The sequence below is a fragment of the Lagenorhynchus albirostris genome, chromosome 15 (genome assembly GCF_949774975.1).
Source record: "Lagenorhynchus albirostris chromosome 15, mLagAlb1.1, whole genome shotgun sequence".
In the NCBI taxonomy this organism is placed as follows: Eukaryota; Metazoa; Chordata; class Mammalia; order Artiodactyla; family Delphinidae; genus Lagenorhynchus; species Lagenorhynchus albirostris.
This window is the reverse complement of record NC_083109.1, coordinates 81,854,125-81,880,499: the sequence shown is the minus strand read 5'-3', so window position 1 is coordinate 81,880,499 and position 26,375 is coordinate 81,854,125. Positions and strand designations below refer to the sequence as shown.

General features: G+C 57.3%; 2 protein-coding genes across 7 annotated transcripts in view; one reads left to right on the top strand and one right to left on the bottom strand.

The window, feature by feature from the left end:
- The window catches only part of PDAP1 (PDGFA associated protein 1), a 29,202-nt gene extending 3,010 nt beyond the window's left edge, over positions 1-26,192 (bottom strand). Inside the window, exons 1-7 of one of the 3 annotated variants that reach the window (XM_060124599.1) lie at positions 26,068-26,191; positions 22,531-22,622; positions 21,039-21,149; positions 18,818-18,939; positions 17,720-17,871; positions 17,461-17,529; positions 15,847-16,580 (exon numbers count right to left, since the gene is read on the bottom strand). In XM_060124599.1, the coding sequence (XP_059980582.1) occupies positions 16,522-16,580; positions 17,461-17,529; positions 17,720-17,871; positions 18,818-18,939; positions 21,039-21,149; positions 22,531-22,622; positions 26,068-26,080 (618 nt within the window). In that variant the 5' untranslated portion in view covers positions 26,081-26,191 and the 3' untranslated portion in view covers positions 15,847-16,521. Of the gene's footprint in view, positions 1-15,846; positions 16,581-17,460; positions 17,530-17,719; positions 17,872-18,817; positions 18,940-21,038; positions 21,150-22,530; positions 22,623-26,067 lie in introns of those variants that run through there. The other 2 variants (XM_060124600.1, XM_060124601.1) reach the window with 2 other exon arrangements.
- ARPC1B (actin related protein 2/3 complex subunit 1B) lies at positions 1,710-14,502 on the top strand. Of its 4 annotated transcripts, none has more exons than XM_060124587.1 (10): positions 1,710-1,801; positions 8,023-8,099; positions 8,841-8,945; positions 9,383-9,605; positions 10,350-10,457; positions 11,493-11,699; positions 11,783-11,858; positions 12,772-12,977; positions 13,773-13,863; positions 14,191-14,502. In XM_060124587.1, exons 2-10 carry the CDS (start codon positions 8,036-8,038, stop codon positions 14,227-14,229), a joined length of 1,119 nt encoding a protein of 372 aa, XP_059980570.1. In that variant the 5' UTR covers positions 1,710-1,801; positions 8,023-8,035; the 3' UTR covers positions 14,230-14,502. The 4 variants fall into 4 exon arrangements, with proteins under 4 accessions (XP_059980570.1, XP_059980572.1, XP_059980573.1 ...); XM_060124589.1 differs by lacking the exon at positions 1,710-1,801 and adding an exon at positions 1,889-1,942; XM_060124590.1 differs by lacking the exon at positions 1,710-1,801 and adding an exon at positions 2,299-2,625.
- Positions 26,193-26,375: the final 183 nt, after the last annotated feature.

The following is a 26,375-nucleotide window of genomic DNA, read 5'->3' as shown; positions in this document are numbered from 1 at the left end:
GTTTCCGCTCACACTAAGCTTGAGTCTTACCAAATTAACTCAGTTTTGTGAGGAAGAGGGAGTCCTCAGGTGTGCATATTTGTTAGGATGCTTTTAGGAATGAGTAACAGAAAAGCAACTCAAACCAACTTAAAAAGTAGATTCCTTGGCTCATGTACCTGAAGAAACCCCCGGAGGCAGGTTGGGCTCAGGCTGCCAGTCAGAGGTTGACCAGGGCTCTGGTCATTTCCTGGGATTCTCTCCATCACGCTCCCCACCCCCACCCCGGGTTGTCGGGCTTCCCTGTGGCTCTTCCAGTTTCGTGTTCAAATTCCAGAAGGCGCTGCTTTCCCCTCTATCTTCATCCAAGATCCTGGGCTTTGCTTTGACCCACCGTCTCAGGTCACAAGTCCAGGAGGTGGGGCGGGGAGACCACACGCTGATTGGGTGACAGCACTCAGGGGCCGCCATCAGAGATGGGGCCCAGTCCCACCTGGAATGGTTCCCTGGGCATCTGCAAAGCTGCGGAGGGGTAAATGGAAGGCAGGGACACAAATGTCACCTCAGCATTAAACTCCACTTGTCCTTACGGGATGGGGGTGGCCAGTACAGACCATCTGAAACTTTTTTCTGACTAAAGCCATCACTTGGATTTGCCAAGGCTGGATGGGGGGCCCTGCTGACAGCCACTCAGTGTCTCCTCAGAGCCAGGAAGGCCAGGGTCCTACTAATTGAAGCTGAAGTTTCCCAAGCACCCTGTGTGCTCACCTCAAAGTGCTCCTCACCTTTGGACACCTTTCGTTCTCCCGGCTGCCCGCAAGTGTGGAATTGTGTAATGGAAGCCATGACTGGTGAGCACAGGATCCTGTTGAGGAGGGGGTCAGGGACAGAGTGACCTAAGAGACACTCACTCATGTCCTGCAGGATAAAGGGAAGTGGGCCAGGTGGGGACAGGGTGGGACAAGTGTTCCAGACAGAAAAACAGCATGGCTCAAAGCGGGGAGACCTGACAGGGTGGGTGCCTGGCCCCGGACCTCCTGAGACCCACGAAGACCCCACGCCCATCCGTGATGCTGCTTAGTGCCTGGCTGACCAGCTGAGCTGAATCGTAGCGGGAGGGACCACCTGGCCACATGTCCATTGATGAGGCAGAGGGCAGGGATGGAGAGACCTACGGGCCTACCTGGCCCAAGACCCACATACAGGCGGCTGCCAGGCCGCTGGGTAACTTAAGGGTCGGAAGCGGTCTGCGGTGGAAAGGGGCAGGAAGTCGGCACTGAGAAGGAACTGGACCAGCCGGGGGTTGGCGGCCCCGTTTTGAAGCGAGGACCCCGGCGGCGGGCGGGCTGCCTCGGCTCCCCTGACTGCCCACACCCCGCACATTCGGCGCCCAGCGGGCATCCTATCGCGAATGGAGGGGTGGTCCCCGCGCGGCCGGGGCCCGAGGCCGGGAGAGGCAGCTAAGCTGCTGGGTCACCGGCGCTCCCCACGGCCGCTCGCGGGGATGCGGGCTGTGCGCCCTGCAGGGCTCGGGCTCCCGCCCGGGCGGTGTCCCCCTTGCCGAGCCTCAGTCTCCCCGCCCGCCAGGGGGCGAGGGGCGGACGCCTTCAGGGCGCCCCGGGTCAGCTCGGCCCCAGCCCCGGGGGGTGGGCGGGACCAGGGCTCTCCAACCGCTAGCCGCCTGCCCGGGTCCCGCCCGGTCCCCGCGGGGCTGAGCCGGGAGGCCCCGCCCCCCGCCCACGAGGAAGTGGCAGAGCTGCGCGGGGCCCAGAGCCGGTTCGGCGCGTCGACTGCCCAGAGTCCGCGGCCGCGGCGCCCCGAGGTGAGGGGGCGCGGGAGCGGCCCGGAGGGGGGTGGGTGGGCGTGGGGAGAGCGGGGAGCGACCTCATGCTGGTGGGGAGGACGCAACGAGGGGCCGCCGGAAGATCGGGGATGAGAAGGGCCACACGGGGCCCGCCTGGAGGTGAGGGGACACGCGGGGCACGGGCTGCGGGCGGGCGGCCTCCTCCGGGCGAGGGAACCGCAGCGCTCCCCACCCCACCCCCCGCAGTCTGCGCCCTCGGGGCGCCCCGGCCCGCGCGTCCGCCTCCCCGCTCCCCCTAGCCTCCCCCCTCCCCCCCAGACTCTGCCCCGCCGTCGGTGTGCCCCGTTATTTCGGGCCGGAGGGCCCCACGCCCAGTCACTTCCCCTCCGTCCTCCAGCCTTCCGGGTTGCTCCAGCCGGAAAATGAGCTGGCGCCCCCGCCCGCCTCGTCTCGCCTCGCCCCTCCCCGCCCTCCCTCCCTGCCGGCCACCGCCCCCTCCCTCAGCCCGCCTCCCGCCAGCTGGGCCAGGTCCTAGGGGTCCGGTCCAGGGAGGGGCGGGCCGGGTCTGGAACGCTCCGTCCTGAGCTCCCGGGCGCTAGACCGGAGCGTTCCGAGCGGCGCCCCCCGTTGCCGGCGGCGTGGGGACCGCGACCAGGGCCGGGACCTCGGGCGGTGACAGTGACACAGTAGTGACTGGCGTGAAGCCGCAGGAGCTAGCCTGGTGCGGACGCCGAGGCTCTCAGGTTATTCCGGGCTGTCCCCCGGCCCCTCCCGCCTGGCAGGCAGTGTTGCCCGGTGGTTAAGAGCACCCCCGCCGGCGAGGTCTCCGGGACCAGAAACTGGTAAGAGCGCCAGCTTCTTCCATCACTGGCCACCGACCTTGCAAGCCACCTAACCTCTCTGGGCCTCAACTTTGCTTATCTGGAAAATGGGGAACTTTCAAGTTGTGAGGCTTAAATACGATCATGAGTGTAAGGCACACACAGGGACTAAACATGCCCTGTTATTGTCCTTGCTGTTATTTATAAGGCTTGCCTACATTTATCAGTGTCCAGGTGAACCTACACTCTGAGATTGGGGTCAGAATCCCAAACTGTGCCATTTAGGAGTGGGGTGACTTTGAGCAAAGTTTGGCTTTTGTCTGAGTCTGTTTCCTCCTGTACGAGATGAAGGTTAAAACAAACACTGGAAAACTTCTTGGGCTTGTTTTAGGGTGTAAAAGAGAGAATGTATGTCAAAGTCCTGGGTAAATTCTGGGCATTTAAAGATGCCAAGTTGGTCCAGTGGTTAGGACTCCGTGCTTCCACTACAGGGGGCACTGGTTGGATCCCCTGTGGGGGAACTAAGATCCCCCAAGCCAAGTGGCAAAAAAAAAAAAAAAAAGCCAAGTAAGTTAATTAATTACATAATTACATAAGTGTTTGTATATTATCCACATAGGTCTTATAACAACATGTTCATATCACTATTTCTCTTTCCATATTTGTAGTCATCTGGAGTTTTCTATCCTGTCACCATTTTAAAGAGGGTTATTATGAACATGTTTGCTTTAAAAAAAAAAAGTCGGCTATTTTTTTAGCACCAAAATGAATTTATGCCACCAAAAATGTTAACATATTTTAAGTTCCTGTTTGTGTTCTTCCCTTCTGTTTGTTCCCACCCAGTTGGTTGGATTGAATGTTACCACATCGCCCTTCAGGAAGGCTGAACAAATTAGCAACAAATGAGAATTTCTCCACAGTCTGGCCAGCATTGAGTTTTATGTGTTTGAGGTTTTGTTTGGTTTGGATTATTTTAGCTGATGCTTTATGGTGCCTTATGATTATTTTCATTTGTGTTTCTTGACTTGATTTTGCCTGGTTTGTAAGACCTCAAGAGTGGAGCTGGTCTAGGATTGGCTGGTCTGTTGGGGTGAGGAGGGCTGTTCCACATACAACAGGAAGTTGAGTAACAGCTCAGCACGTGTGCAAAATGGCTTGCTGGCAGCTCCCTGGAGTGGCTGAGCTGGGTGGGGACTTCCCTGAGTGCCTGCAGAGCAGAGATCCTTGCTCCAGGCAGCTCCTGCCTGGTTTAGCCTCCAATGCAGTCAAACCTCTGGATTCAGAGAAGGTTGGGCCGGCGAAGCTTCTCTGAAAGCAAGAAAGAACGTACAGCTGGTGCCTCGTCCAACCCCAGACTTTTCTGGATAGAGATGTGGGGGAAACATGGGCGGAGGGCACCCAGTCAGTATGGAGAGAGTCAGAATTTGCACCCAGCATGTAAGAAAGAGATGGGAGGCCTGAGACCGTTGGCTGGGCAGCTGGGGGCTTCGCCTGGCTTGCCTTGCTTTGGAAGGGAGCTGTTTTCTCCCCGAATCCTCAGAGAGGACCCTTTAGATTGACGATTTCCAAGTTTTTTGGATCATTGACGCTATCAGGAAAAAATCTTGAGCGCATACTCCCCAGTAAATATTTACAGATTGCATACATGTACCAGTGAAATAATAGGGCTGGTCTATAAGAAGTATACCATAAGACGGATGTGATTCATTCATGCAACCACATTCAAGAAATATTTATTGAGCACCTACTATGTGCCAGGCACTCTAATTGGTACTGGGGATTCATCTGTGAACAAAACAAATATACCTGTCCCCGTGCAGCTTATGTCCACACCCCGGTACATGGTCCTTGGCACCCCCTGCCTGGAGACCCACACCCCACCTTGGAGACCCAAAGCTCCTCCCAGCCATCATGTTGCTCTCCCAGCCCTGCGTGATCCCCCATCCATTCATCCTGAGCACCTACTGTGTGCCAGACACGGGGGAAGAGCTACCTGGAGCACAGAGAGATCCCGGCTCCAGGCTGGTGGGGGACAGTTAGAGCCAGCTGGGGGAGTTTGTCGGAGTTTGGCCCGTGCTCCCCCAGCCTCACTCTCTTTCCAGGGTGATGGGGGCACAGAGCACTAGACGTGGACTCCTAGTCCCAACGCCATCCTCAGGGCCCCTTCCTCTCTCTTTGTCCTTGACAATCAAATGGGTCCACAATGCTGACTCACAGGGTCACAGCGATGAGTGGGTGGGTTTCCCGGGGCCATGGCCTCAGCCTGCCTTTGCCTCCACCAGCAGACACCGCTGAGCTGTTGCGTTGTCCACACTCGGGCAGTGCCCGCCCCTCGGTAGGGTAGAGGTTTCCCTGGGAATGATTAAGACATAGTTCCTGTGGCGGGGTGGCCTGGTGTGAAGGCTGTTTTCCTGGATCTGACCACACGGAATGATCCCATGATCCTCAAGCCTGCAGTGGCTGGAGAAGCCACGCCCCTCCCTGGGCTGCCACTTCCGCATTTGTAACCTGTGGCGGTAGGGAGTCCTCGGGAGGCCCTGCTGCTTTCAACCGCTTTGCAGAAGTTATGAAAAAGTTATGAAAAGGGGAAAACACGTCTTCCTCTCTCCCACCCCTTCCACCCGTACCCCCTCCCCCCTTTACAGTGTGGGTCAGTAGACTAGGGAGTATTTCTGTCTGAATTTATGCTAAAGTGTGGTCGGCTGATAGGTGTGCTCTGAACCTGCCTGTCCCACTGTGCTGTGGTCATCTTTATCAGCCCCTCCCTCTCCCGCTTGAGAATCTTTGGGTCCCAGGAAACAATGGGCAGGGTCCCCAAGCCCTCTCAGCTGCGATATTGGCAAGTGTGGGGGCCGCTGTCCTCTGTAGAGCCAGTGTCTCCATCTTCACAGCCTGGAACTCTGGAAAGTCCCTAGACAGGCTGTTAGAGCCCGGCCCCCACGTCTGGACACTCACCAAGAGCCGACAAGGGGCAGAGATGCCCGGCCAGACAGTGTGCCTGGGACAGTTGGAGCTGGGAAGTTGGGTTCTGCTCCGTCTGAGTCTAGGGTCCAGGGACCCCCTGGGCTTTTGCTGGGCCGCCTGGGGTGAAGGGGAGGGGGTGGTTGGCCTCCTGTGGAGTCAGGGGCCAAGAAGAACCTAGCTGGCGTTTGGAAGTGAGTTTCTTACTTTAACCACCACCACCCCGCCCCGCCCCGCCCCCTGCCCCGTTTGTGACCTTGGGGAATGGGGGCAGGCAGAGCAGCACGGCTTAGTGGACAGACCTAGGTGCTCCCTCGCTGCGGTGGAGACGTGGATGACCCCGGCCCACCCAGCCCGGATGCAGCGGAAGTGCCTGGGGAAACCCCGTCAGGCCTGCTGACCTGGGCTCCGAGGCCACTTCCGGGGCCTTTGCTTTACACAAAGAGGCCTTATAAGGAGACAGAGGCTGGGGAGGCGGCCGCTGTGGGAGCGGTGTGCTCGTGTGTGCATGCAAGGCTGACATGCGTGTGTGTATGGGAGCAGTGTGTGCGGGCGTGCGCATGCGCACGTGCAAGGCTGATCGCGCGCGTGTGTGGCCTCAGCCTGGCTGTGTGTGTCTACCTTCTTTCTCAGCAAATGTTGCCCAGGGACCCACTCGGGGCCCTGCGCTAGGCCTGCGGGAACAGGCGTGGTGGTCCCTTGCCCTCTCTGTGCACGTGTGCGCGGTGGTCTGTGCCGCTTTAGGAACTTTCCAGGACTTCCTGCTATAAATTAAAGCGGGATTTGTGGTCGCTGAGCCCCGGAGTCCCCAGCAGTATGATGGACGGCACTGCAGCCTGACCCTCGTACCTGGGCCGCAACTCAGTGCTGTTCCTCCCAGAGGAGTCTTGGTCGAGACCCCCCCTGGGGGCAGAGAGAGACCCCAGGGTTCCGGGGAGGTCAGGGCTCAGATCCAGACTGAGGAGCGGCCTTCCTGGGGCCCAGCCTCGGGCCACAAACCTGCCAGTCAGGTGGGGGAGGTGACCGAGGGCCTGGGAACACCCACGTCAGGGCCACGTGACTCTAGCAGGTGGCTTCCCCTCCAACCGCAGCCCTCACACCCGTCATCTGGGGTTCAAGTCGAATACAGGAGGGCTTAGAGCTGGTGAGTGCAGCATTCAGGGAATGCGGTGTAGCTTTTTTTTTTTTTTACATTTAAAAAAATAACTTACTCTGCTGGACACTAATGGCAGTAAACAATTGTGTTCATCAAATATTTATCGAGTGCTTACTATGTGCCACGCATTTAGGCGCCGGGGATAGAAATGTAAACAAGATGGTCAGAAATGTGTGTCTCCATCAAGCTCGTTACTTTCCAGCAGGGGGAGAAAGACAAACGGGCAGGATGAATGAGCACAAAGTAACTCGTGTTCAGTAAGATTATCCCCTGGAGAAAACTAGGGCCTAGGGAGTGTGGAGGTGGTGTGGGAGGCAGCCTTGCTCAGAAGGTGGCCTTGGACACAGACTTGAATGGCAGCAGCCAGGGTGGGAGCTGTGCAGGCATCTGGGGGAAGAGCTTCGAAGGCCGAGGGAACAGCCAGTGAGAAGACCTGAGGCTCGTGGGCCCCTGGATTGGCCCCTGGTCCGGCCGGGAGGCCCACCCCTAAACAGGTGAAGCACGCCAGGTGCCGGCACATCCATTCTAGACAAAGCGCTGCCATTTCATGATCACCTACTATGTGCCACGCGTGGTGTGTCGTCTTATTTCACCCTCTTAACACCTTGGCGGGCGGGGGACCGGACTCCTGTTCCCATTTGGCAGATGTGGAAATTGAGGTTCAGAGAGGGCGAGTGATATGCTGGGGTCACACAGCTGGTAGGCAGTGCTGCTGGGCTCTACCCATGATTGGAAAGCTGAGGTGGGGAGAGAATGGGTTTGAGGAAGTGATGCTCTCTTTGGGTCTTTCCAGTTGAGCAGGACTTTGCCGCATAGAACAGGGGTGGACATTTGGTGGTGTAGAGAGACTAGCACGCTGGTGTGAAATGTGGACAGAACTGGCCTCCAAGGCACATCAGGCTTGGCCTTCCCTGCAGAGGGAAGGAACAGCATGTGCAAAGGCCAGGAGGCCTGGTTCACTCCTGGGGAGCGAGAGTTTCCACCTTTGGGGAAACTGAGGCACAGATGATGAGTGATGGCCTGTCTGGGGCAGGGTCCCAGCACACCCCACTCATGGTAGTGGCTTCGCGCACACCCCCATTCCCCGCCTCCACTCCCCACCCCATCCTTTGTGTTTGTACCCTGGAGCCTCAGACACATCCCATGAGAGCTGCTGTTTCATGAGGGAAACTGAGGCCCCAGGAGGGAAGCAAAGCGCTAGGCCAGAGTCAGGAGGCCAGGGTGGCCCCCTGGCTGCCCTCCCGCGAGGCTGGCTGGGCAGGGCGGGGCTGACCTGGCTTCCCTCTCTGTCTTGGGCACAGGAGCCAAGCAGCCATGGCCTATCACAGCTTCCTGGTGGAGCCCATCAGCTGCCATGCCTGGAACAAGGACCGCACCCGTGAGTGCCCTCCCCCCACCATCGGATGCCGTGGGAAGCTGTCCCCCTGCTTGACCCCCGATCCTGAGATCCTGAGTGTTAGGAGGGAAGGGACCCAAGCAGGGCAGCCAGGCGAGCGGGCATTGAGGGTTGGAGGCGAGAGCACGGCCCTGCCTGCACCAGGCACTGCTCTGGGTGCCAGGACTGGGTGGGCACAACAGCGGGTCTGCCCTCTGCTCACGGCTACGGGAGGGTTTGGGGATGGGAAATGTAACCTGCAGTGAAATGAGCTCTGAGGAAACATGAAGGGTGAGGGGAAAGCGATGGAGCCAAGGCACTAGTCTAGAAAAGGGGGCCAGGGAAGGGCTTTCAGGGGAGGTGACGTTTGCATGGAGACCCAAAGGAGGTGACGGAGCCAGCGTGCGAAGGCCAGGGTGGGTGTAACGGCCCCGCGGTGGCAGAGCCTGGTGTCATCAGGAGCAGCAAGGAGACCGTGGCTGGAGCAGGGGCGGAGCAGGGGGCAGGGAGAGCTCCCGCAGGTTTGCGAGACTGCCTTGGGGACACTGGGGCTGGGGGGTGCAGATGAGGGGTGGCCAGACCCTGGGGAGGAGTCCCAAGGGGGGCCCAGCAGGACCTGAGGCAGAGGAGGAGAGTGCATTAGCAGAGGACAAAGTGTTGCTCAGGTGGCCTGAGAAGGTGGGGAGTCATGGGGGAGCCTGGGCACGCATGCCTCCTCCCCACGCCCACCCGTCTCTCCTGCAGAGATCGCCATCTGCCCCAACAACCACGAGGTGCACATCTATGAGAAGAGTGGGAACAAGTGGGTCCAGGTGCACGAGCTCAAGGAGCACAACGGGCAGGTGACAGGTGGGTTGGGCTGGCTGGGGTCATCTTCCTGAAAGAAGGCAGGGGACAGGGCAGGGCTGGGCCATCCACCTACTCACTATGTTAGGTAGGATAGTTTGGGTTGCAAGTAACAGAATGCTGATTCAAACTGGCTTAAGTTATAAAGGGATTACATTGATTGGTTTATGTTACTGAAAAACTCAGAAGTTTAAGGGCTTCAGGAAAGGTGTGATCCAGCAGCTCAGCATTACCAAGGACCCATTTCTTTTCAGTCTCTTGGCTTGGCCTTCCAGCATGTTTGCTGATAGCTGGGGAGCTGTAACACCCCCAGTGAACTCCAGTAGTACCCCCTGGAGCAGCTTTCATCCCGATTGTGGCCTCTAAGCCCCCCCATGCGTACACTGTAGAGCCACCTCTGCTTGGATGGCTTCAGCATAGTGCCTCCTCCCACCCCACAGGCATCGACTGGGCCCCCGAGAGTAACCGCATCGTGACCTGCGGCACAGACCGCAATGCCTACGTGTGGACGCTGAAAGGCCGCACATGGAAGCCCACGCTCGTCATCCTGCGCATCAACCGCGCCGCTCGCTGTGTGCGCTGGGCTCCCCAGGAGAACAAGTTTGCTGTGGGCAGTGGCTCCCGTGTCATCTCCATCTGCTATTTTGAGCAGGAAAACGACTGGTGGGTGCCTGGGTGGGGCCAGAGTGGGCTGGGAGGGACCTGGGGCTGCAGACCAACAGGTGGTGGGACAAGAGGGTCCCAGAAAGCACGGGTCGGGGAGTCAGGACCCCTGTTCACATGACCCTGGGGAAGTGTGTCCTCTCTGGCCCTTGGAGGTGAGGCGAAAGGCTCTCTGCACAGCCCCCTGCCCTCCCACAGCTCTGTCTCAGTAATAAGGGCCCAGGCAGCACCCGGGCCGCCTCTGCAGGCATCACGCTAAGCCCTGCACACGTATTGGCACTGACCCACCCCCTCCCATCAGCCCCCTGGACTGGGCGTCTGCTGCAGTCCCGTTACAGATGAGCAAAGGCCCTGAGGCAGATCACTCGCCCAAGGCTCCCGGCCCATCACACTCCAGGGCCCACTCACAAGCTCCCAGGCACATCATGATCTTCTCCCCGGGGTCCCTGAGGGCAGAGGCCAGGTGGGAGGTCAGGCTGGAGTCCAAGAGTCGAGTTCAAATCCCACCCTGACCAGTTAGCAGCCTCGTGACTTCTCACTGAGCTGCCCCAGGCTTGTCGCAAGAACAGGGATGGCGTCCCCACCCTGGGTGGGACCTGGCACGCTGCTAGCCTGGACCCAGGCCCCTTCCTCCTGGGACCTCTGTGGTCTACAGGGCCCAGTGGGAGCCTGGAGCCTCTGGGTTGGCGGGTGCCCACCTGTGTGTCCCTGTCTCCTCCCTACCTGTCTGCCTGCCGTGTCCAGGTGGGTTTGCAAGCACATCAAGAAGCCCATTCGCTCCACCATCCTCAGCCTGGACTGGCATCCCAACAACGTGCTCCTGGCCGCCGGCTCCTGCGACTTCAAGTGCCGGTGAGGGGGGCCCTGCCATCACAGGGACAGGGATTGGAGGGTGGAGGGGAGCTCCGTCCTGGGAGCCCCACGCCCCACCTTCCAGACCAGCTCTGCTGCCAGCAGGTGACCTGGGGGCCTCAGTCGAGCTTCTGTGAGGTTTTGCTCTTTGAAGGGTCATCCCTGGGTCCTCTCTCCAGCCTCTGGGGAGTCTTAAAAGGATGTGCCCCTTGCCACCACTTAATGTCAGCAAGATTTCTTTTCTAGGCCCTCTTGTACTCATGAGAACCTCCCACTCCTTCAGCTTCTTGGCTTCTATCTGAGGGAAAATGAGTGGGTGTACTTTTTCACATTAAGGTATAATGACTGATAGGCTGGAACAAACCCTGCCTCGTTATCTTAAGGCCTGGAACGAAGAGTCTCCACCTGCCACTGGCTGGCTGTCACTTCTGGGCCCATTATCCACCCCCCCCGCCCTCCCCGCCCCCCGAGTCTCCCAAGGCCTCCGGCTCCCAGCTCCAGGCAGATGGCCTGGGTTTCTGCATCTGCCCTGGGAAATGACGCTACAGGAGGCACCAGAGGCCCCAGGCACAGAGGGGGGGGTCCTGATGAGGCTCTCCGGGCTGGCCCTGGGATGGCGAGTGGAACTCGTGGAGCTGGCAGGAAGGGGGGCAGGATTGGTTCACGGTGCAGAGCAGGAGGGGGGCACATCCTAAGAGCTAGCCCCTGGAGTGTAGTGGTCAGCGTGAGGGGGACAGGAGACGCCCTGGGAGCCACGTCAGCCGTGGATGGTCAGTCCTCAGGTGAGGGCCCCAAGGGTCCTGGGAGCTCCCGGGACCCTGAGCTGGGAGACCTCCTGACCCCACACCATTGCCCAAAGTGGGCACCGAGGCCCAGACTTGTCTGAGCGTGAATATGCAGGTCACGGAAAGCCGGCTACAGTACCCTTGGACTCAGCTGGGTGCTCTGGCCTCAGCAGGCCAGTTTGGGAGAGGGAGTCCCTTGTCAGGCCCCTCCCAGACCCCCGGTCACCCCCTCTTTTGCCTCTCCCGGCAGGATCTTCTCAGCCTACATCAAGGAGGTGGAGGAGCGGCCAGCACCCACCCCGTGGGGCTCCAAGATGCCCTTCGGGGAGCTGATGTTTGAGTCCAGCAGCAGCTGCGGCTGGGTGCACGGGGTCTGCTTTTCCGCCAGCGGCAGCCGTGTGGCCTGGGTCAGCCATGACAGCACCGTGTGCCTGGCTGATGCCGACAAGAAGATGGCGTGAGTACAGGTCACCCGAATGGGGGGCAACCCAGGCACCGAGCACGAGGGGCCGGTGTGGCTGACGTCTCTCTCTCACTCAGCGTCGCGACTCTGGCCTCTGAAACGCTGCCGTTGCTGGCCCTGACCTTCATCACAGAAAACAGTCTGGTGGCAGCGGTAAGGGGGCGCGGGGGCGGGGGAGCAGGGGCCGGTGACAGCAGGTCTCCCAGCGAGCCCCGAGATGCCCAGGCAGCCCTCTACTTGTCCCCCCTTCCTCCTTTCCTTCCTCCCATCCACCCACCCATCCATCCATATCTCTGTTGGCCAAAATAGGTTGGGTTATGCTGTGGTAACAACAACAAAAAAATCCCCAACTGCAGTGGCCTAACACAGTAAAGGTTTGTTTCTTGCTCCCTTTGACTGTCCAGCGTGGGCGCTGTGAGGGGGGCTCTGCTCAGTGCAGATGGGAGCTTTGTCTCCCGTGGAGTGAGGAGGGGAAGTGGAGAACTGGGCCCTGGATCCTAACCTTTCTGCTTACATTTTATTGGCCAATGAAAATGACAGGACCACACCTCCTCACTCAGAGAATGAGTGCTTGTGGGGGAGTGCAGTCCTGTGTGTCCAGAAGGACACTACTCTCCCTCCCTCCTCCTGCCCACCTATCTGTCAAGGCTCTTTTCAGGCCTCAGGAAACCTAATGGAGTCCCAAAGTAGGGATCAGGCCTGCTTTGCCTAGACAAACGTCCAGCTGTGGGGTCTCTCCCAGAGCAGGTGTAACCGTCTAGGCCCCCTGGGCTCCCGGGAAAGTCCCAGACCAGCTTTCTCAACTAAACGCTGGCCCTGCTGGCTGAGGGGGCTGCTCCTAGGTGCTCAGCCCCGACATCCAGTCCGTTACTACACCTGGGGTCGCCGACTGTGTCCCCGAGCTGGCATCGGCTTCCCTGTGCTACACCCAAGCCCTGCATCCAGCCTCTGGGACCCCCCGATTCGTGGCCGGGCGCCCCTCGGCGTTGCACCTGCCCTTCAGCCTGGGTTTCCCCAGGAGGAAAGTGGGGGCGCTCCAATGTCACCCCGCCCCTCCCCGCTGCAGGGCCACGACTGCTTCCCGGTGCTGTTCACTTACGACGGCGCCGTGGGGACGCTGAGCTTCGGTGGGCGGCTGGACGTGCCCAAGCAAAGCTCACAGCGCGGCTTGACGGCCCGCGAGCGCTTCCAGAACCTCGACAAGAAGGCGAGCTCGGAGGGCAGCACGGCAGCGAGCGGGGGCCTGGACTCGCTGCACAAGAACAGTGTCAGGTGAGAGCGGGGCCGAAGGGCGAGCTCCACACCCACCCAGGCAGCGTCGAGGTGCAGGCCCACTTAGGAAGCTGGTCAGTCTCTTGAGGTTTTGCATCAGGTGGGGGCAGAGCAGTCAGCCTTGCTCTGAGTTCAGTTTTCAGGACGCGCTGTGGACTGTTCTGGGGGGTGGCCGGGCAGTGACTGGAGGGGGGAGGGGCGGAATGAAGGGTCTCGCAGCAGACTCCCTGAGGAACTAGAGTGGAACCAGAGCCAGAGACTCCCGGATCCTGCCAGCCACAGGCGTCCACCCCAGGACAAATCAGAGGAAGTGTGGCGAGACTTTGACCTTGCCCCTTGGCTAGTTAAATCCTCCTGTGGCTGCCTGGCCCAATGTCTTCAAACTAAACTCCTCTGCCCGGCCTTCAAGGCTCTTCAGAACTAGCCCTGCATCCACTCAGTGCCATCTTCTGCTTCTTCTCCCCACCCTACCATGCTCCATCACTCTGATTCCCCCAGCACGTGTGCCTTCACTCCCTGCCCAGGCCTTTGTGCGTCCTGTTCCAGCTGCCCGGCTGCCCTGTGCTCCTTGCACAGGGACTACTGCTCGTCCCTAAAGCAGACTCAGGAGCCCCGTCCTGTCGTCCTCTGTGATCCTTCACAGCCCGGCCTCCTGGGCTGTCCCTGCTGGGCACACACACTCACACTCACTGGGGTGGGCTCCCCCAAAAGTTGGGGAGCTCCTGGAGGGCAGAGTGGGCCGGAGCACGGCCCAGGCACAGGCTGGGATCTGTAAAGCCCTCATCCTCTTTGCAGCCAGATCTCGGTGCTCAGCGGGGGGAAGGCCAAGTGCTCACAGTTCTGCACTACAGGCATGGACGGTGGCATGAGCATCTGGGACGTGAAGGTGAGGCCTGCCCTCCCCCCACCGCCTCGCTTCCCCGCAGGCCACCCAATTCTCCCTGGCAGCCCCGCAGGCTGCCCAGTTCTCCCTGGCAGCCACCTGGATGCCCCAGTCCTCCTCCTTCTTTCCTGCAGGGCACTTCAGTGGGGTGAGGGCTCCTTGGCATCTGGGCCTTGGCACCCTCTGCAGCACCTTCCTTTAGGGCTGGGATTCAAACCCAGGTCTGCCTGACCCCAAAGACCAGGTTCTCTGTCCCAGGCCAGGTCCCTGTGGGTGGGGTGTCTGCAGGACAGCTGAGAACCAGCCCGTCTTTTACTTGTCTCCTTCCAGAGCTTGGAGTCAGCCTTGAAGGATCTCAAGATCAAATGACCTGTGAGGAGTCTGTTGCCCTCATCCCAGCTGCTGAGGGAAGCGGGTCAGGGAGGCGAAGGATCGCTTTGCTGAATGTTTCTAGGGTACCAGTTCGGGTCCCCACAGGCTGCTCCCTCAGGTGGGGAGGGGAGGGGAGGGAGGCTTACCTACTGAAGGAACAATTGCCTTTTTCTTAAAGAAATGCTTCCATTTATTGTAAAAAATGTCCCCAAAGCACTCTGCTGGTCATGAACTGCTTCAAAATGTGGAGGTAATAAAAATGCAACTGTAGACACGTCGGCCTGTGTGTCTAGAAGGAGAGGTTAGTTTGGGCAGAGCACTGGTAGCTTATTTTTGTTTGCCAGCACAGCTGATCCTTAAACCCAAGAGGCTGCCCCCAAATGGTTCCTTCCCTGCTGCAGTCCAGCCTGGGAGCTGCCAGGACCAGGTGTCTTTTCTGTCACTCATTCAGCAGTCAGATTCCTAGACAAGTGGATGCACATTGTGGGCTGATTCTGGGCTTTAGTGGAAACTTATCATTTCTCTATTTGATGTTTGCTGTTGGTTTCTACTAACTGCTCATCATTTTTTAGGACTTTCCCCCCCCCAATTCCTATTTTACGCAGGTGTTTTTGTTTAATCACATGCTTTTTTTTTTTTTTTTGCGGTACGCGAGCCTCTCACCGCCGCGGCCTCTCCCATTGCGGAGCAACAGGCTCCGGATGCACAGGCCCAGCAGCCACGGCCCACGGGCCCAGCCGCTCCGCGGCATGTGGGATCTTCCTGGACCAGGGCACGAACCCATGTCCCCTGCATCGGCAGGCGGACTCTCAACCACTGCGCCACCAGGGAAGCCCTCACGTGCTTTTTAGTTACCTGTTTACGTAACCACGGTTTTTCTTTTAGTCAAACTAGGTAATGAATTACATCAGTAGATCTAATTGTGAACTGTCCTCACATCTGCAGGACAAATGATACTTAAGGAAGCCTCCCCTCCCCCGCACTGTTCTAGGGCCTGTCCCTCAGGATAGTCTCCTCGGTGAGAGGAGACCCACTGATTCTTTCTTAAATCAGGAGATAAAAATTCTCAGTCCCCAGAGACAGCTCAGGCTACACAGCTCCCCTTAGTCTTCACCGAGTCCCTCCCTGCCTGGCGCCCATTCGCCTCTCAGGACCGCGCAGAGGGGACTGCTGTTTAGGAGGCGGTGCCCCTCCTGGAGGGGTGCAGAAGCAGAACAGGCGCCCACGTGACTGTGCTAAGCCTCGGCTTCCCCACTGCCATCCCACCACGAACAAGGTAATGCCTAGCAGTCATGCTGGGTGTTGGGTCCCTTACTCCCAGCCCTGAAATCCTGAGGCTGTCACCACCAGGGGGCACCAGGAGGACAGGACGCTATGTACTGTGCACAGGTCCCTGGCCCCTCCGGCCTAAGGTCCCCGCTTGATTAAAGGAGGGGAGGGGGCTGGCTCCTGTATCCTGAAGTCTCTCCCAGCTCGGATGCCCGGGGTCCAGTCCCTGTACCCGGATTGGTGCCACCCGAACCCTGGGGTGGGCCTGCCTGAGAGTGACACCATGTCCTGCTGGGTGTAAACAGCCCAGGCATGGGGGCCCAGAGACAGATCACAGAACCAGAATTACGATAATGTCAAGTTTAATTTGCCAAATATACAAGTTGGACTTGTGGAGCATGTTTTGCCTGGGGGCTACACAGTAAACAGGTTTCTTGAAATGATCCATGGGCAGGGTTAAGAATGGGCCCGGGCCCTGGCCAGAGTCAGTCGGGGGTAGGGAGTAGGGTGGGAAGGTCAGGAGTGAAGCCTCAGTCAGAGGGGACTGGCTGGGGATGAGCCATGACCCTCAGAGACCCAGGGCCCTGGCTCCCAGGCGACAGCCCCCCAGTTGGGCACCGGGGCAATACAGACAGGGGGCCGTCCATCACAAACTTGTCAGCAGCTACTGCGGCTCAACCGCCCCCTGCCCCGCAATCAACCAGACAAACGGAAGCTCTTCTTACCCCACCTCCCAGGCACCCCCCCCCACAAGGGTTCTGAATTCTAAAAACAGCCAAAACATTCAAATGGTTACATATGAAATGCTGTCCTGCATCTTTCTGTCTCAAAGATAGCAGCTGCCCCTCCCCCCACCCACCATCCCCCCAAACGATTTCTGTGCCAAGATGAAGAGGAGCCGTGGGGGGCTCCTCGCCGCGAGGGGCTGCTGCAGTGGCGCCGGGGCACAGGGTGGGTGAGACACGGCAGAGGTCCTGGCAGCACGGCCCAGTTCCCTGCTATCTCCTCCCACAGGCCGTGCTACTTATTCAGGGAGAGCGACTGCATTCGTTTTCCTGACAAAGCTGCATCATCTTTTGCTGAGGAGCAGGAAGGGAAGGAGTTACAAGACAACACCACTCCTCCATATACACAGCCCGCACACCCCCGAACCATAATACAACTGTAGGTCTGAAAGGCCTCAGACAACATTTTGTGCAACTGGTTCAGCTGGCAGATGAGGAAGCGACCCAAAGAGAAGGGCCCGGACTGACGCCCTCCCCTGGAAGCCACCGGACCCACGTGTCCAGACATTCTCGTGGAGTCTGGGTGGCTGCCCCCTCCACAAAAGCCCACCAACACACAATCTACTGAGCAAATGGAAACTCTTCTTAGCCCACCCCTCAGGCAGAGCCCTGTAATTCCAACCTCTCCCCGTGGATTCTGAAGCCTGCAATCAGCAACATTCAAATAGTTACACATGAGGTCCTTTGCTGCTTGAGGTCTGTGAAAGGAGCTACTAGTGGGAAGTTGAGATTACTGGGTATCTCCAATGTGGTGACAATACCCTAGGGCAACTGATTTCCCATCTCTAGGCCTAGAAAGCAGGACAGCAAGATCCCAACACACTCATGGCCCCCCACATATGGAGAGAGGAGTGCATGAGGCCAGAAGGTCATGAGTCAAATGCTCCTTTAAAGCAGACCGGTTCCCCACAGCCAACCTGGCCTGGAAGAATCCCTACCACCTTTGGCCCCACTGGAAGGAAGGCAGGGGGGAAGAGGGACACCTGGGCCAGATATCATCTGTGACATCCAGCTGAAATATGAAATGCTGACATATGAAGAGCTACCCCAGGCAGCTCTCCAGGCTACACGAGACACCAGAGACCTTAGGGGAACCTTCTAGCCTCTAAGGTAGGTGCATCCTGAGGCCTCCCTCAGATGCTGTGGACAGTGCTCTGCTGAGATTCAAACTCACATCTGACTCCGCTGCTGCTGGACTCTCCTAGCATCCTGGGAGGTGGCGGGCAGGAACACCCACCTCCATCTGACAGTGAGAAAGGCAGGCAGACAGGCACGCACGTGCACATACACCCACACCGCCCTCCCCCCACACACGGTAGGCCTCTACCGAACAGTCTGACCTCATACCACTTCATGACAAGGACACTGAAGTGCAGGGCTTGGTGGCCTGTCCAGAACCAGTCAGGCTGCCACACCAGCGGCTCAAGACTTACCTTTCCTCTCTTCTTCTTTCTTCCTGGCAGCCTCCTCCCGCTGTTTCCGGATGATCGCCAGCCGGGCGAGGTCAGCCTTGGCTTGCTCTGTCTTCCCCGCTAAATGCATTTTCATGTAACGCTCTTTTGCTTTCTGCTTCTCGATTTCTTCTCTGTTTGGGTAAAATGGTGTCACAGGGGCCATCTTCCCCACCATTAGCAGCTGAGCTGGATGTGGGAGCCAGAATAAAGCCCAAGCACTCAGGCCTGGGCCCTAGCTCCATGTGCCCCCTCCTTGATGACACTCAGCAAACAAGCCAGCAGTGGCTGTCACTCTGCAACCTCAGAGGGGGTTTCACTGGTGAGAAAGAAGCTGCTGGAAGGGGAGACTCTTCAGCAGCCTCCAATCACACCCCAAGCTTGTGGGCCTTCCCCACGGGGTTTTCAGACACCCCCCTCAGCTGTCACAGAGTCAGCACAGCAAGGTGGATTTAAATCGAGCAACCCAGTCAGGAGAGAAATCAGGGTGGCTTTTCCTAGTAGCTTTCAACCTCCTATAAGGCCCTTGATGTCACCTGGTGGCCATGAAGTCAGGGAACAACTTGTTAAAGACCAGCTGTGTGCAGGGCACTGTAGCACTTGGTGTGATCCTTGCACAGCCTGTGAGCGAGCTCTCTGCAGCTCCATTTTCACCTGGGACTCAGAGAGGACTGGGGCAGCTGGTGGACCTCCCTGCACAGTGCTGGACGGCACGGGTCCCCAGTCCCCTCCCAATCCCTATGGCCACAACATCAGGGATGGATGCAGGCCAAGAAGGGTCAGATCAGGCTGGATAAGGGAGGTATCCCTGGAGTGGGGTGCCCTGGAGGAAGGGGCTACAGCATAATTTCTGTTTTTCCTGCTATGCTTCCACTGGGGGAAAAAATTCTGTTTTCTGCTTTGTTTTGTGGGGGAGAAGCTTCTATAGGGCCTTTGGGAGAATGAGATGACAGAGAAATAAATACCGGAGCCAGAGCGCCCACCAGCCACTGGGGACCTCAAGAGCCCAGGAAGCAAGGGCAGAGGAGCTGGGGGCCTCAGCCCCGGGCCCAAGTCACAAGGCTCAGAAGCAGAGGTTACCTTTCTCTCCTTGAAAGTTCCTTGGGCCCATCCAGGTCCAGCTGTGTGACCTTTTTGGTTGTCTGTGCCACCCGGTTGGGGTTCTCAATGTCAATGAGCCCTTCTACACCTTTGCGCTTTTGCTAAGATAGGACAAGAAGCCGGCTGTCAGAGAAGTTTGGCCTGCAGAGCCCCTGAAGGCCACTCCCCATCTCCACATCCTCCTGGACTAGGACAAATTCCCGCTCCACCCCCAGGCCACGTGACTCCTGGCCCAGCCTCACGGTGGGAACAGTGCTTGGGTGTCTTCACCACCTGGGGAGATGCAGGGAGAGCGAGTGCGGGTGACCAGAGCCCATCCTGTGCCTAGTCCCGGCCACCAGGGATCGTTATCCTAGTTTCACAGGCGGCAGAGGCCAACTCACAAGCTCTCAGCACAGAAAGTTACTCCCTCACTTCGAGCTCAGCCTCTGAAAGCAGTTTTCCATGGAACGCCATGCCTGACTGCAACAAGCCATGCTGGATCCCCACAGCAGGGTGGGCCAATCCCTAGCCATCCGGGTGACAGCGGGGAAATGGGACTTGGGAACGAGTCACACAGTCTACAGGTTTGGGGAGGCGGCACAAGAACCTGGAGCTCGCACCTCCCACCTGCCCTGGGGAAGTTCAGAAAGAAGTGAGAGCACAAGTGCTAGACGTAACAGGTTCGATCAAAGTTTCAGGCCCTGTCAACCCAGCTTTTCTCTTTAAAAGACCAGGGAGACAGCTTCCAAACGCCAGTTAATCTGAGCACTGCACAGAGCTCCAGGCACCTCTACCCAATCGGCTACACATTTACACCTCCACCCAGATACCTGACATCACAAATTTAACTTGTCTGAAACAGAACTAGAGACTCAGCCCTCACCCACCCCGTTCCTCCCAATCCTAAAGACAACCTTGTTTTTCTTTCCCTCAGCAAACCCCAATGAGTCTACCTCTAAGACATGGCTTGAATCTGCCCACTCCTCTCCACTGCCATTGCCACCAGCCTAACGCAGCCACAATTTCTCATCTGGATACCTGCTGCCGTCTCCTGGCTTCCACCCTCAACACCTTACAACTCACTCTCGGCAGAGGAGCCAAAACAATCTTTTAAAAGCAAATCTGGGGGCTTCCCTGGTGGCACAGTGGTTAAGCATCCGCCTGCCAATGCAGGGGACAGGGGTTCGAGCCCTGGTCTGGGAAGATCCCACATGCCGCAGAGCAACTAAGCCCGTGCGCCACAACTACTGAGCCTGTGCTCTAGAGCCTGTGAGCCACAACTACTGAGCCTGCGTGCTGCAACTAGTGGAGCCCGTGCACCTAGAGCCCATGCTCCGCAACGAGAAGCCACCGCAATGAAAAGCCCGCACACCGCAACGAACAGTAGCCCCCGCTCGCCGCAACTAGAGAAGCCCACATGTAGCAACGAAGACCCAACACGGCCAAAAATAAATAAATAAATAATATCTATTAAAAAAAGAAAAAAGCGGGCTTCCCTGGTGGCGCAGTGGTTGAGAGTCCGCCTGCCGATGCAGGGGACACGGGCTCGTGCCCCGGTCCGGGAAGATCCCACATGCTGCGGAGCGGCTGGGCCCGTGAGCCATGGCCGCTGAGCCTGCGCATCCGGAGCCTGTGCTCCGCAACAGAAGATGCCACAACAGTGAGAGGCCCGCGTACCGGAAAAAAAAAAAAAAGCAAATCTGGTCATCTCTGTCTCCTACTTCAAGGCCTCTGCCAGCTGCCCACTACCTACCACAATGAAACCAAAACCCTTCAACAGCTGCACAGGAGCTGCCCTTGCCAACCTTTCCTCCTTCATTCCTCACCACTCCACTTTGTACCAACCAAGTCACAGCCCCACTAGCCTCTCTGTTCCTTGAACTTGCCCAGGTTGTTCCCAGGGCCTTTGCCCTTGCTAACCTGGCTGCCTCGACTACTCTGAACAACAGTTTTCACACAGCTGGCTCCACCTTGCTTTTCAGATCTCAGTTTAAAAGTCACCTCAGCACACACTACTCCAAGTACCCTCGATCACGGTCTGTCTTATTCATAATACTTCTGGCTGCTTGAAATCATACTGTTCATTCATTCCTTATCGTCTGTACCTCCCTATTACAATGTAAACCCTTAAGAGCAAGGACTCTGCCTGTACTACTGGGACGGGTAATGTTTGCTGAATGGATGAGTCTAGGTCCCAGGCCCCACTCAGACTCAGTACCTGGTAATCATCTTCTTCATCCTCGCTCTCATCTGAGTCTAGGGATTTTTTCTCCTTTTTGGGATCACCTGCAGCCCCATCTCCACCTTCTTCTCCTTGTTCCTCTTCTTCCTGTTTCAGAAATGGACGTGAGGTATCAAAAATGCAAAACAAACCCCCAAGACTGTGATCCAGCCGCCACCACCCCCAGACTGTGGACCTTGAGAAATCAGGCCCCCAGAAGGCTGCGGCCAAGTATGATTAGAGTCCCACTCTGCCATGCTGGCCTCCAGTGGGGGACCTGTGTCAGAAGCAGCCTCTCCACTAGGCTCCACAGCCTGGAAGCCAATTCCAGTCCAACCACCACCTCGTACAGCCATAAAAGGCCCTGCTCCTCTTCTCAGCCCAGGTACCTCAGACAACCAGGGTGAGCAGCTCGTCTCCTAGGGTCCAAAGGACGTGGCTGTGGGGCTGGAAAGCACAGGCCTGCTCAGCTTCCCTCCCGCTCTCCCTGCTGCCACGTGGAGCTGCCAAACTGTCCTTGCTGTCCTGGGCAAGGCCCCCTGCTTTCCACTCTCAGTCCGTGGCGGGCCAGCCACTCCAGCCTGCCCACACAGAGGCCCGGCTGTGCCAGCTTCCCATGACACCACGCCGACAGGACGCTTCCCTCTACCTTTGCCTCCCAGCCAAAAACATCCCTTACAAAAACCATACGACCTTTGCCCCTTAGCACCTGCCCACACACTCTCCAAGGTCCTGGTCAGCCTCTGGTTCCTCCACCAGGCCCTCCCCACCACCCCACGCCACCCCATGCCCCTCTGATGGGCATGAAGTGTCAGTCTCCCTGACACTTCACAGCCGTGCCCCTCATCCAGCCTGACTGTGCTCCCTTTGGCCCTTAGCCAGGTGAGGATCTAATGGTGTGGTAGGGACATGGACACCAACGATGGAAACACGTTCTGTTTCCTGACAGTGGGCTGGAAAAAGGACTGGGGGAACAGAATAGAGGGACCGCCTAAGCTTCGACCGGAGGGGGAAGGGTGGGAGTCACGGAGGAGGGGATGCTGAGCAAGGTCTGAAGGAACGAATGGCACTCTGCCTGCTGGGGGTGTGGGAAGGCAGGGGCATCATGTCACAGCAGGGCTGGCAGCAGTCCTGCATGGCTGGAGCACACAAGTAGGGGTGCCGAGAGCCCGAGCTGCAGACGGGCAGAGCTGGGCGAGGGAGAGAGGAACAGGAGCAGGAACACAGGATCACAAACAGAGACCCACCAAGGCACCCGCTGCTGAGTGGACAAAGTTCTAACTGATCCAGTCAGAGGCTGGCTCTCCTCCGGACTCTCAGCCGTTGCTCTGGGACTCCCATCTGCTACCTGCTGCCTGTCCCCTCCAATCGAACCTCAGGTGTTAGCTGCTTCTTGAGAATGGGTGGTCCTTGCCTGGCCTCTCCAGGTGCCAAAAGCGCTGGGTGCCGCCCTGGGCTACTGGAGTGGCCCGGACAGGCACGTACTCACCCTGGCCTTCTGCTTTTCAGCCTGGAGCTGTGCGTCGATCTCCTCGGGGCTCGTGTACTGCCTTGCCCGGCCTTTGTGGCCTCCCTTTCTCCCTGCACAAGGATTGGCAGTTTAAGAAGGTGGGAGGGAAGCAGCTTCCTTGATTGCCCTGGGCCCCAGGCTGTGTGCTGCTTGAGGTGCTCTCAGCAGAGGCTGCAGACCTCAGGTACCCCTCACCAAGCACCACCCAAACCTGTACCCTTATGTGTTCAAAGGGACAAAAAAGGAAACACACAATCACCTGATGCAGTACCAAACCATGTACTGGATGCAGGCTCCCACAAATAAGACCAGAGGGGAGGATCTGGGGGAGGGTGCACCACATGGAGTGACTGGCTAAATCCCCTGGTCCCTTTATCCAAACACAGCGGACTCAGATGCAATCATGAAGAACATGTAACACTCGCCCCTGCTGTCACAACAGTGCTCTTTACTTGCAATGTTCTGTCATAGCTATGGGCTCATTTCATCCCCAGATTAAACCTATGGCACACAATCACGGCTGGTCCCACTTTATAGACAAAGGAGACTTGAGAGTAAAGCAGAGTGGGGAAGAGCACAAATGTTGGGGTCCAAACCTTGAGTTCAAATCTCAGCTCTACCACTTAATAGCTCTGTGACTTCGGGCAGGTACTTAACCTCTCAGAGTCTCAGCTTCTTCGTCTGTGTCCCTACCACATAGGGTTGTTGTGAAGATGGATTTGTTAACATATGTAAAGATGTTGGCACAGTGCCCGGCACTGGACAAGCACCACAAAAATGTCTGCTATGACTGGTACTCTTCTAATATAGCACCTGGTGTGGAAAAAAAACAAAGCCACTGGTCACATCGGCAATTTACTACAGGTGTCAGGGAATATAATAAGATACTTCACGTTCACCTAAGTCATTTGTATGGTAGAAAGACAAAACTTAAAACCTAGAAAGGAAAAATTTCTTGTGCTTGGACTAAGAAACACAACTGGCAAACAAAGTTATCTAAAGTTGAAAATAAAACTGACTACCTTCTAAGAGTAAAAAATGTGACTAGCAATTAAAGTTCATCACAGATAATCAGTTTTACAGTCTGACCCTCTTGAGCCAAGACACTAGACTGACCCCTGCTAAAGCCATCAGCCAGTTTTACAGAAGGGTGGCACCCCCTCAGCTGGTCCTGGAGAACGCTGGGGTGGCTGTGGCCTGGATCCATTTCCACCTCTCCTGGAAGCTGCAGCCCACCAGGTATCTCGTGACTCTCTCACTGAGAGCAGATAATCTGTAATTAGGCAGCCAGAGCTGCTCTGGACTCCAGAGCCAGTAGCAGAGATACTGGCCTCCCATGATTTCCTAAACAGCAGCTGCAGAGCCATAACTGGGCTGCTGCAGACCACACCACTCATTTTTAATGACTACCCAGGGTTCCCAGGGGTGTCTCAGTCTATGTTCATCAAGGTCCTACTGTGAGAGATCAAGTTTGCCATCCAAAAAGTCAACATCTTTTCTTGCCCTCTTAACACTCTAAGTAACAGGAACAACTCAAAATTGACTACTATAGGTTCTCATCCCCCACGCTTGGCTATGCGATAATGATCTTAGCTTGGTCTACAGTAACTCTTATCAGAAGCTTTCCATGCCTTTAAAAATGCTTCACAGGGGGCTTCCCTGGTGGCGCAGTGGTTAAGAATCCGCCTGCCAATGCAGGGCACACGGGTTCGAGCCCTGGTCCAGGAAGATCCCACATTCTGCGGAGCAATTAAGCCCGTGCACCACAATTACTGAGCCTGTGTGCTACAACTACTGAAGCCCATGTGCCTAGAGCCCGTGCTCCGCAACGAGAGAAGCCACTGCAATGAGAAGCCTGTGCACCGCAACGAAGAGTAGCCCCCGCTCGCTGAGACTAGAGAAAGCCCGCGCGCAGCAACGAAGACCCAACAGAGCCAAAAATAAATTTTAAAAAAAGCTTCACAGGTTTCATAACAGAAACAAGAGTTGGTCCTCGGCTCTTGGAGAATTTTATACTGTTACTTACATCTTCATGTTCTCTCTCTCTCTCTCCCTTTTTAAAATATTTATTTATTTATTTGGCCGCGCTGGGTCTTTAGTTTCGGCATGTGGGATCTAGTTCCCTGACCAGGGATCGAACCGACCCCCTGCATTGGGAGCGCAGAGTCTCAGCCACTGGACCCAGGGAAGTCCCTTCATGTTCTCTTTTACTTTTCAAGCAAATTAACACAAGCAAGAAATGTAAACCTTATCTGCCCATAAAGCTTTCACAAGCCAAAAAGCCAAGTCGTTTGAACAAGAATCCATATTTAGGATTTTCTAATTGTAACCTCCAACCTTGGCTCAAAGCATCTATTAAGTAGGACTCTTAGAACCAGAATTCTGGAGCCAGAAGGTACCCTTAGTATCCCTCCTTCTGCAGAACAGGAGACTGGGGAACACAGAGGAGACAAGGCTTTTCCTACCACAGAATAAACCAATAGAGACCTAAGTTTAAAGGGATTCAGCTCTGTAAACCCTGTGGGCTGACGCATCTTAACCAACGTAACACACGAGCAACCAATATCAACGGAACATCTGTTCTGCGCCAGGAGCCAGCCAGGCACGGCGAGTGCTCTAGTTTTACGATCCCGACCGAACTCTCCAAGCTAAGGGTTATTTCCAGATGGGGAAAACAGGCTGGAAGAAGTTAAAGAACTTGTTCAAGGCCATAAGGTTAGACAGTGACACAGCTGGGTTTCGGGTCGAGCACTATTGACCTTAAGGGGGAAGCAGATAGAGGATGGTCTGCAACGTACTGGGAAGCCACGGATCCTTTACGCTCCTGGCCAAGGAACTGGCAAAGTCTAACGACTAACAGTAGTTAATTATTACTGGGCACTTAGCGACTATCCAGCACCGCGATGCACTCTCCACATGGGTTACCTAGTTAAAACCTCGCGTCAGTATTGTAAGGCAGGTACAATCACAACCCCACCTGCAAGTGAGAAAATTAAGACTCGGGGAGGTTAAGCGACTGGCTGAAAGGCACACCATCGAGCCGCTCGAATAGGGCAGTCAAAACTAGGTCGGCCAGGCTGAAGAGCATCAAGTTAGGTCGCAAGAGGCAGGCCTGGCTCGCCCAGAACCCAGGAGGACGCACGTTTTACGCGCGAGGCAGGCGGGTCCGGCACTGGCGCGCGAATGCGGTGACTCAGTCCCCGGCGAGCCTGAAAGTGGGAGGAAACTTCAGAGCCCCCAGGCCGGGAGAAGGGCGCCCTAGATAGGCCTTCCGGATCGCCAAGGACCCAGAGCCTCCGAGTCTCCTCAGACCCCCGAGGGAGTGGCTCGAGGCCACTACGCTCTTCAGTTTCCCCAGCGGGACAATTGGGCTTCGAGGCCCAGGCCTGGCCCTCAGCCCGAGCAGACGTCCTCCCTCTGTGCCGCCCTCCGAGGCGCCCGCGGGCTGAGTGGACAACAGGAGCCGGACTCGGGCTGCTCCTCGAGGCCCGCGGGCCACACGCGCCCGCCCCTCACCTCCTTTAGGCATCGCGGCTCCGGCGGCTGCAGCGGCGGCGCCTCTAACTGACACCGGAACCGGAAATACTTCGGGCTCGACTTCTTCCGCCCGGCCAGTTCCCCTCCGACCCCGTCCCCACTCAGCCTGCCGACGCCGCCGACGTCGCCGCCGCTAGGACCGGGTACCTCAGTGAGGCAGGACTGTCCCACGCACCGCCTGAGCCCAGGCTCGCACGCGCGCTGCTGGGCAACAAAGCCCCCAGCCCCCGCTCTGGGGGAAGCGCGTAAGCCTGCCAGTCACCCCCCGGGAAGTGAGGGCAAAAGGC

Bases quoted from the DNA above. Each gene is read 5' to 3' on its own strand.
- ARPC1B (XM_060124587.1), top strand. From the start codon at position 8,036: ATGGCCTATCACAGCTTCCTGGTGGAGCCCATCAGCTGCCATGCCTGG. The intron at 12,978-13,772 runs GTGAGAGCGGGG...TCCTCTTTGCAG, and splicing joins CTGCACAAGAACAGTGTCAG to CCAGATCTCGGTGCTCAGCG. The intron at 13,864-14,190 runs GTGAGGCCTGCC...GTCTCCTTCCAG, and splicing joins TGAGCATCTGGGACGTGAAG to AGCTTGGAGTCAGCCTTGAA.